The sequence below is a fragment of the Hipposideros armiger genome, unplaced genomic scaffold (genome assembly GCF_001890085.2).
Source record: "Hipposideros armiger isolate ML-2016 unplaced genomic scaffold, ASM189008v1 scaffold_9, whole genome shotgun sequence".
Lineage (NCBI taxonomy): Eukaryota > Metazoa > Chordata > Mammalia > Chiroptera > Hipposideridae > Hipposideros > Hipposideros armiger.
Window position 1 is genome coordinate 3,925,473 of NW_017731359.1, and position 10,651 is coordinate 3,936,123.

The window sequence follows — 10,651 nt, forward strand, 5'->3', positions numbered from 1 at the left end:
AGTTTTTTTTAGGGGGTTGAAATGGAAAAGAGACATTTGAGACTCGATTTAAAACTGGCCAACTGGGCCGGCCGAGTGGCACATTGGTTAAGAGCTGGCTTGGGACGCCAGAAGGCCCTGGTTCGGATCCCACATATAAGGGCCAGTGACATTGCCCTCTACAGCTAAGGTGCTGAACAATAGCTCAACCTGGAGCTGGGCTGCCGTGAGTCGCCGGCGACGGCGTAGGCTGCAGCCCCTGCTGCAATGGTTTGCCATGGGCTACCGTGTGTAGCCAGCAGCCAGCGTGAGCGGCCAGCAGCCGCAGTGAGTGACTGTCCAGAAGCCAGCGACTGATCTGCCTTGCCCAGGAAGAGCGCAATGATGGTGTCACTTGGGCCAGTGAAGCAACGTCCTCCACAACTAGACTGAAGTACAAAAAGACAGCAACTCGTCTGTTTCCCTTCCCCCAATTCCCCACCACTGTTCCCATCCCCCCAATTCCCCAATTATAAAAAAAGAAAACTGGCCAACTGCATACAGCCATTACATTCTGCTCTTACCAAAACCCCATGGGAAAGGGAGAGACAATAGTGACACAATTTGGGGAACTGGAAAGCACACATAGAGTGGTTACTCAATTAGCAGAGCCCTGAAACTAAGTTTCAAATCAGCAGTGGGAAAAACCAAGAAGCCACCTGGTTTATACCACAGAATCCTCAGAAAACTCAGGAACTGGTGACCCAGATACTTTGGAAACAGGTGAAAGTGGGGCAAAAAGGAGGAATTGGTTGAAAGTAAGTTTAAGAAACTTCTAAAGGGCTAGCCAAGTGGCGCATTGGTTAAGAGTTGGCTTGGGATGCCAGCTGAGCAGCAGGGCCCCAGTTCGGATCCCACATTAGGGCCAGTGATGCTGCGCCCTCTACAGCTAAGATGGTGAACAACAGCTCGACCTGGAGCTGGGCTGCCAAGAGCCACCATGAGTGGCTGTCCAGTGGCCAGCGACCGATCTGCCTTACCCAGGAAGACAGCAATGATAATACCAACATGGGACAGTGAAACGACGTCCTCCACAACTAGACTGAAGAACAAAAGGACAGCAACTTGTCTGATCCCCTCCCCCAATTCCCCAATAAAATCTTTAAAAAAAAAAAGAAGAAAAACTTTTGGATCCCTCAGATATCCACCCCCTAATTAAGAAGCTGGGCAACTCCCCAAAGCCTCACCTCTACAGTAGACTTGAGACCTGTTCTTTGAAGAGGGACATCAGGCATAATTAAGGGTGGGAATACTATATGGAAAATAGATTATGTGAAGATTTACTAACTGAATGGTGAGAACACCAGTTTGCTTCTTAGACTGATGATGTTCAGACTTATTATCACCAAGCAGGAGAATTTAAATAAATTTCTAGGGAATATGACCAGCACAAAAGATCTAAAGAGCCTGTCTTCAGAGGCTAACGCCCCAAACAGTCCAGCCAGATAGGTCTTCAGTGAAGCCCATGTGCAGCAGGCTCCACTCATGAGAGCAATCAGCAGGGAAAGCCTTAATATGAAAGGCAGGACCCAGACTAAAAGAAAATAAATAACAAAGAGGAGACAGAGCCACAGTGAAGAACACTTGACAAATATTATCATGAATAGCCTTAGAAAGAGAAGAGTTAGTATATAATGAAACAAAAAGAGTATGTTGTAAAAAAGAACATTCAGGAAACAAACAACAACTCTGGACATGTAAGAAATGAAAAAACTCAATAACAGGATTAAAAGATAAAGATGATAAACTCTCCAAGGAAGTAGAGTAAAAAGTCAGAGATGAAAAGAGGGAATAAGGAGATAAGAATATTAGAAGGGCCAACAGCGAAATAATAAAATTCTAGAAAGAGAAAATGGAAGCTCATCTATAAAATAATTACTAGAATTTTCCCCAGAACTGAAAAACACAGCTTTTTGGATTAAAAGAACCTACCAAGAGTCCAATAAAAATGTTAACAGATTGATACACCACAAAACATAATTATTAAATTTCAGAATAATAAGGATAAAGAGAAGTTCCTAAAAGCTCCCTGGGGTAGAGGGAGATGCCCATACAAAGGATCTGCTCTCAGAATTGCATCAGAGTTCATAATATTAGGCTAGAAGACAGTAGAGCCATGGCTTCAAATTTCTAAGGGAAAATAATTTCCAACCTAGAATCCTTTCTCGAGAAGCCTTTCTCAGTATTCACCCAACAAAGGAATAAACCAGGAAAGTGAATGACATGGAAACAGGTGATTCAACCTCAGAGAAAAGCAAAGGAGTTCCCTGGAATGCTTGAATAATCAGAGCTCAAGATCTGAAAGCTGTGCAGCAGGCCCAGAAACTGGCTACACTGCAGCAGGTCAGAAGACTGGCAGAGAATCATTCAAGATAAAAGTGATAGAAAATCAGATGTGTCTGAACCTAATTTATACAACTGGAAGAATTTAGGGATGCATTAGTGAGACAGATACACGTGTGTGTGTAGTATGTGTGTATATAGTATGTGTGTGTGCATGTGTGTATATATTATATGTATACTTATATATACACATGAGAGAAACAATATTAACAAAAAACATGCAAGAAAGGAAAAGTAATTTACTATGTGAGTAGTATTTATGTTACATTTCAGTGTTATGAAAACACTGCTAATCCTTACTATGGATTGGTATAACATAACCATACCAGGAGGATCAGGAGAAAGTGTGGGAGCCTGTTGCACAAGATAGAGAAAGAAGGCTAAGTAGTGGAAGTCAGTAAATAATGGTCTAAAACTGAAAAATAAAAATGTAGCATAATGAACATGTATGTACAGCATAGAGATAAATACCAAAAGAATCAGCCAAGAATTACTGGTGGCTGCCTTTGAGTAGGAGAAGGGATATGGGGGACGCCCGTTTTTCTATAACATGCCTTAAGGAATTCTTTGACTATACATATATATAACTGATAACAATAAAAAACTTAAAGCATTGAGGAAAAACAAAAAGAAGATATGTCTGACCTGTTTCACCTCATCTTAGATAGGAGTACACACACAACCACCTACCAAGTTGAAGTCAATTTCATCACTTAAGGATTCCATTGGCCAAGTCTCCACGCCAAAAACCAAGAAAGTATATGGTTCTCTGCCTTTCAGATCTCATGTCTCATCAATTATGCTGCCAAGATCTTATGTTCCTCAAAGACAGATGCCCACTTTTACCAAGAACTGGCATATATAAATAGGTATTCCACTTATCATTAATGTCTTATTAGTTAAGGGCAAATTTTATTGTAATTCTTATGATAAAAAATGCTGCATCCCATGGAAGAACGAAGATTCCTCCAAAAGCAGCAGCAGTAATCCAAGAAACGACTGAAAGTCACGGTGAACATCTCAGAAGGTTAATGAGAGGTTAGGTCCCAAGGGTCACTGAAAGCATGACATGGGCTTAAGCTTTTGGAAACCCAGGAGTGTAAGAAAAACAGTCACCTGATTTGACATCAAACACACTAATGTAGTCTATGGAGCCAGCAGCAATGTGGGTACCAGAGGGATGCCAGCTGAGACTCAGGATACGACCTTAGGAGATGAACAACAAAAAAGGAAGTGACATACACATAAAAATACAACAAAGGGTAACTGAGTTCTTCTTCCACAATTACCTACAGGGCTAGTGTTCTACAGTCTTAATTCTCACTATTGCATTCTTGTGGAGAACTGTTTTATAACAGATGAAGATCAACTTGGCCATGGGATCCATAATGAAGTATTTGATACTAACTTTAATAATGTATAAATGGTTGATGGGAGTGTAAATAAGCACAACCTTCTGAGGGTGATCTGGTAGTAACATAACAAAAAAGCAAATGTGCACATGTGGCCCAGTGATTGTACTAGGAGTTAATCTAAGAGAAATACTTGCATGAATGCCCTTAAATATGGGGGTGCCAAAAAAATGTATACACATAATTTGTATTCATCTTTTCTTATCATTATATATTATTACAATTTTAATACAGTTTTTTTCCTTTCTTAAAATGTGTATAAATTTTTTGGCACCTTCTTAATGTAAGATATGAAAATACATAAGAATGTTCACTGTAGCACTAGTTGTAGTTGTAAAAAAAATTAATACCCATCATTAGGATTTTGGCTAAATAAATTACAGAAATCATAAAATGCAACACCATGCACACTAGCATGAGTGACACAGAAAGATGTTTGTGATACAACAAGTGAAAAAACAAGCTGAGAAATAAGTGCAAGCACTCCCGTGTATCTGTCTAGAAGAAATGTTGTCTACCTGTGAAATGAGATACTTATTTTCTCTTTCATAATTGGCTAAACGTATGAAATTTTTAACAAGCACCATATCACCTTTGTAACTGAAAAAGAACATCCCAACGATATTAAAAACAACCAAAAGAGGATTCTGAGTAGCAGAGGATATATATTCCTAATGGGCACAGAGAATACACAGGACAGTTACCATATTCTAGATGAGAAGTCAGCAAACTATGGCCCTAAGGCCAAATCAGGCGTGCCACCTGCTTCTATCCATTTGTTTAAGTATTATCTATGGTTACTTCTGTGCCACAACAGAGTTGGCAGAGACAGTTTGGCCTGTAAAGTCAAAATATTTACTACCTGGTGTCTTCACAGAAACAGTCTGCCAACCTCTGCTCTAGAGGTCATTGTCAGTTGGTCCAGGGGGAGCCCAAGCATGGACAATTGTTTACAGAACTCCCCTGTTCAATTTGAATGTACGAGCAGGATTAAGAACCACGGCTCCTAAAAATGAAATTCTAGTTTTGAGGCTTTACGCACACTTGTTAAAACATCACAAAGATAAGTGAGAACTAACAACTGACTTACATAGAAACACCAGTTTTCCTATTCTGTATTTCTAGTTTTCTATATTACTACTTAACAGGTAATCACCACTATGCTACACAATGGAGAAAGCCTGAGCTAGGGATGGCTTCCAGCACACCCTGTACTCAGATAAAGTTAGCATGTATTATAGATAAAATATTACGTGGACCCATGGGAAAATATCCCATTCCCAATGGCACAAAAACAGAACTTCTTGTTAAAGCTATTTGCTGCCCCACCAAAAATGATGCTTACTTTTCTGCCGATCAAAATTTCTTTCAAACTGGATTTTGTCTGGGATGATTTGAAATAGTTTCACAGATCCATCTTCACAGCCAACCTATAAGGTTTAAAAAGAGGTAGAAAATAGGAGATAACATTTTGTATTTTTTAACTAATTATATATATTTACAAATATATACATTTCTTCTCTAAAGCGATCACTTGCTCTGGAAGAGAAAAATAGTGGGTTGAGAGAAAAACAGTACTGGTACCAAGAAACTGATAGTGTCTTCTTGGCAGCCTTCATGTCCTAACCAGAAAGCACACTAATTAGTTGCTCAGTTCTTGCACAGGACATAGAAGAAGTAAGATTTCACTAATATAATAAACGGAGACTTGTCAAAATATTATATAAATTAGTACAAATCATAAGAGAATCATAGACTTATTACAGAAAATTAAATCTCTGAAAGCACCTATTCTAATGTTAATGGTGGGAGAAGTGGTCATTTCAGTCTGTGCTCAAACGATTTTTGAGAAATACTGTGGTGAAACATAGTTCCATAGGTTAACTGGTGGAAGGACCTCTCAGAACTTTCAATATTACATTAGTGTGTTGTGATTCTACAAAAGGATTTAATATACTGTATTCTAAAATGAAATTTATAATAAAACACAAAGGGCCAGCCGAGTGGCGCATTGGTTAAGAGCTGGCTTGGGACGCCAGAGGGCCCGGGTTAGGATTCCACATATGAGGGCTAGTGACACTGCCCTCTACAGCTAAGATGCTGAACAACAGCTCAACCTGGAGCTGGGCTGCCCTGAGTCAATGGCAACAGCATAGGCTGCAGCCCCTGTTGCAGTGGGTTGCCATGGGCTACCGTGTGTAGCCAGCAGCCAGCAGCCAGCGTGAGCAGCTGTCCAGTGATCGGCCGTCCAGAAGCCGGCAACTGATCTGCCTCACCCAGGAAGAGCGCAATGATGGTGCCAACTCAGGCCAGTGAAGCGTCCTCCACAACTAGACTGAAGAACAAAAGGACAGCAACTTGTCTGTTGTCCTTCCCCCAATTCCGCAGCGTTGTTCCCATCCCACAATTCCCCAATAAAAATCTTTAAAAAAAAACAAAACAAACAAACAAACAAAAAACCACACAAAGCACAACAAAACAAAAAGTCTACTCTCCCAATTCCAAAGAACAATGTTAGGGAAATGCTCAACTGAACAACCCTCTCATTTCATTATATGAATAAATGTGGTCCAAAGTGGCAGCAGAAAGGATGCAAAAGGACAAGGGACTTTTTTTTTTTTTTTAAGATTTTTATTGGGGAATTGGGGGATGGGAACAGTGCTGGGGAATTTGGGGAAGGAGAACAGACAAGTTGCTGTCCTTTTGTTCTTCAGTCTAGTTGTAGAGGACGTTGCTTCATTGGCCCAAGTTGGCACCATCATTGCGCTCTTCCCAAGCGAGGCAGATCAGTCACCGGCTTCTGGACGGCCGCTCACTGCGGCTGCTGACCGCTCACGCTGGCTGCTGGCTACACACGGTAGCCCATGGCAACCCACTGCAGCAGGGGCTGCAGCCTACGCTGTGACTCAGGGCAGCCCAGCTCCAGGTTGAGCTGTTGTTCAGCATCTTAGCTGTAGAGGGCAGTGTCACTGGCCCTCATATGTGGGATCCGAACCGGGGCCCTCTGGCGTCCCAAGCCAGCTCTTAACCAACGCGCCACTCGGCCAGCCCAGGAAAAGGGACTTTTAATCCTCGGTATCAATCCCATTCTTATATTGGGGTTGCTGGAATCCAGCTCATATTGGAGCTGCTATATGCCATAATATAATTTTAATCTACCTTCCTATGAACACAGGGAAGAAAGTTGAAGTGGGCACAAGAGAAATCTTGGTTTAAATTACCAATAGTTGCATACTGACCAAAAGTTGAGAGCCACTGGGGCTGGCAGCCATGCTCCAAATGGGTCCTCCAAAGGCATCCATAGCATACTTGATGTTTAATGCCTGCAGATCATACTCAATAATCTCTCCATTGAGTCCGGCACTAAATAGTCGCTGTCCTTTTGCCCAACACAGAGCTTCTGTAGCTCGAGACTCATGACCTGGGAAAAACTACAGAAAGACCATAACTTCTCAATCCATCATGAATTTACCAGCTATCAGCACTGAGTGGTCACAGGCAACATGGTAAAAATTAAAATACTTCCCTAGACATAACTCGTGTGGGGTTTTGTGCTATCAAAAGGTCATGTTTATTGACATTTTCATTTTTTCAGGTTCACATTTTAATTATTTTCATGGTTGGTTTTTTTACTTGACTTGTTCTGCAAAATCTTTCAGTAGAATAAAGTTTGTATCCACTTGTATTTGAGGTATCTAACGAAAAAAATCAATGTAACTATCTTGATTGGGTAGTTTCAAAGGTGTATACCTTTGTCAAAAGTTACAATGTGTATACTTTATATACATGTTGCTTATTGTGTCAATTTTACTTGTAAAAAGCTGTTTAAAAAATGAAAGACAAATTAATACAGCTCACTCAGGCTTTTTATTCAAGTTTCAGATTTCCAAGTGCTCTCTTAGCACTCAAGTTTCATATCTATCAAGGTATTTTATTCTTTTGTCTGCTTGACACCAAGGAGACTGGGTAGCTATTATTCTTCCTACATGAACTTGAAAAGGCCAAAGTACTTGTGGGTTAAGTGGCTTGCCCAAAGTCAGTGACATGAAAAGAATGTAGGTCTTACTGCTCCTAGTCCCTAGTCTTTTTCACTCTAACAGATATAAATTTTTCTTGCTCTGAGAGTGATTAACAGATCTAAGCAATCCTAAATAATGGAAATATGGAGAAAGTAGACTAGGTTAAATTAATCAATTGTTGAAAAACAGATGAGAAAAAAAATAAGAGACACTAGGTAAAGAATGGTTGACTTGGTCATTCATTCAACAAATATTAACTCAGTAGTGGCTTTGTACTAGACACTTGCTATAGTCAATGAACATCACTGACATGATCTCTGTTTTCATAAAATTTGACGTTCAGTGGGGAAAAAAGACATTAAACAAATATCAAACTATCATATCGTTACAGTTGTCATAAATGACAGAAAAAACACAGGATGCAACAATCATGTACCACAGCATGTTTTTCATGCTACAGAATGGGACCCAGTTGTGGTGGCCAGCAATTTTTAAACCTCTATTAGTTAGTTCTTCAGGGATCAGCTCAATCAGTCATCCCTTTCCAAGATTTGTAAACCCACCTCATCAGAATAAGGCATCTCTCCACTAAGATTCTATGCTTGTGCTTAGCTTTATATAAAATTTATCAGTGTTTGGAAACTGTATACTCATCTTTTCCGCAATGGACTCTGAGCTTCTTGAAGGTAGGGCCTTTGACATTCGTCTTAATGCCTAATACTTGCCACTCATTCATTTAGAAATATTTACAAAATTCCTACATTCCAAGTACTAGGCTGCTGGGCACAGAATTCATTCATTTATGCATCTATCCATTTACATCACAGTGCCCAGGGCATGTAAGGCACTCAATAAATGTGACTTGAATTAAATGTTGCACATGAAATCAGTAATCAGTGCCTTTGAAAAAAATGGTGCTGTAACTGCCCTCTGCATACATCCAAATGGTATTTTCTCTAATATAACATCTCCTTTACTCCCAAATATAGGCATGTAAGTCTACATCCTCAGACAGCTGAACTTAGGAATCCATCTTCCTGCTATTACATCACCAAAAAGTTTACTATTAAAATGTTTCATCAATTTTTCTGAATTGACAATGACATTGCTACTGACACCCCCAGGAGGAAATGTCACCTTACCAAAGTTGCAATGGTGTGAAAACTGATATAAAGCAATGGTCTTAACAATTTTCTTTCTTGTGCCCCAAAGAACAAGCAAACCTCAGTTTTCAAATGATAGTGGGCTGCCACCAATTCCTAGGTAGGACCTTTCTAACCAGCAGTACACAGATCAAAACTCTGAGCTTCTTCTCATCAGTCAGACAAAAAAATCACATGCTACAGAAGTAATTCAAAACAACTACAGAGAGGGTAGGGAGAGTCACTGTCTTTTGATCCCTATGACTGACTATAAAAGACATACAAGTTTTTGTAGAATTGAACTTAAGAAGAAAATTAACATCAGAAACACCATATCAGGCTCATAAATGACTTACTTTCTCCTGAAAGTAGTTTGCTGACAAGTTATAAATTTCCACAGTGCCATCTGTTCTTGAAACAGCCAATCTGTTTGACTGGTTATTGTAAGCCACACAGCGGATCCCTGATGGAACATAATTAAAGAAACGAACTCGATGGACGTTAAATTCACCCATTCCTAGGGGAGGAAAAAAGAGTCATTGTTAAAAGTTAACTGCAGTATGTCATACGTATTGTTATCACTGTTCTGGATGGAAGACGCTAACTATATCTTGTGGAGGTTTATTTGTAAGTAGCTAACGAATGATATTTTCATGCCACACACTAAAATCTATCAAACAACCTCCAGAAGCTCAAGATTCTTCTGTGAAAAATTTAAAAGATCAACTCACAGAGCATCACCTAGACTTCTAACAATCCTGACAACTGCCTGACAATCTAAAACTTGATCTTAGAGCAATAAACTGAACATAACCTCATTCTCTGTCTAATGGGAGTAAGCACTTGAACGAAGGGAGACATATGGAGCTGACCAGTTGCATTCCAGGCAGAACTAAGGTCCTCCTTTCTATTTTGTGTGTGAGGTTTTTTGGAGGGTGAAGAGGAGGTTAAATATCACGACCATTTTAAAGAGGCAAGGCATGCTGACAGCCCACATCAGTCTCTCAAAGAAAGGTCTGCTGAACTGCTGCATCAAAATCACCTCGAAAAGTGGTTTTTAAAATGCAATATTCCAGGTCCAATTTCATAGCTTCAGAATTCCAATCTCTTGGGGGCGGGGGGACAATAGGAATCTACATTTTAGCAAGCACCTCTCCCTAATTCTACTGCATGACTAAGTTTGGAAATCACAAACTCAAACTATGGTAGTGTCGGTGGGCTGATGGGACAGGCAGAACCTAGAGGTCCTCATGGAGGAAGCGACAGGACTTGGTCTGGCATCTGTCAACTAACTACCCCTTCCACCCCATCCCCGCCGCCAGCCAACGCATTCCGCAAGGGTAGGGGCCGGGTCTGGTTCGCCCCTCACTCGTCTCGCTTCAAGGTTAGGAACCCGCGGGCAGAATAGGTACGTTCGGCCCGGCCCGGCTAAGACGGCGACTGAAGACGCACAAGGTCTCCGCCTCCCCTTCCCTCTCCCGGGATCTATGAGTAGCCCCCACCTGGCCTGGGCACAGGGAACCGGCAAGTTCCACCGGGCGTCGACCCAGAGCAAGCAGGACCCCCTCAAAATCCCCTCTCTCGCAGTCGCTTCCTCACACCCCTTCCCCAACTCACCCGCAGATGGGCGCTCGCCTCTCTCCGCCCAGGACCCACGTGCGCGCGCGTTCTGCCCCGGAAGTGCTCGCGGCGCAAGGCCGGAAGTGCGCAGGCAGTG

General features: G+C 41.2%; 1 protein-coding gene across 1 annotated transcript in view; it reads right to left on the reverse strand.

The window, feature by feature from the left end:
* UTP4 (UTP4 small subunit processome component) overlaps nucleotides 1–10,619 on the reverse strand; it is a 34,819-nt gene extending 24,200 nt beyond the window's left edge. The window contains exons 1-5 of the mRNA XM_019654747.1: nucleotides 10,552–10,619; nucleotides 9,291–9,451; nucleotides 7,013–7,204; nucleotides 5,119–5,203; nucleotides 3,478–3,567 (exon numbers count right to left, since the gene is read on the reverse strand). Coding sequence (XP_019510292.1) covers nucleotides 3,478–3,567; nucleotides 5,119–5,203; nucleotides 7,013–7,204; nucleotides 9,291–9,449 — 526 coding nt within the window. The 5' untranslated portion in view covers nucleotides 9,450–9,451; nucleotides 10,552–10,619. The remainder of the gene's footprint in view (nucleotides 1–3,477; nucleotides 3,568–5,118; nucleotides 5,204–7,012; nucleotides 7,205–9,290; nucleotides 9,452–10,551) is intronic.
* Between the last annotated feature and the right edge of the window lie 32 nt (nucleotides 10,620–10,651).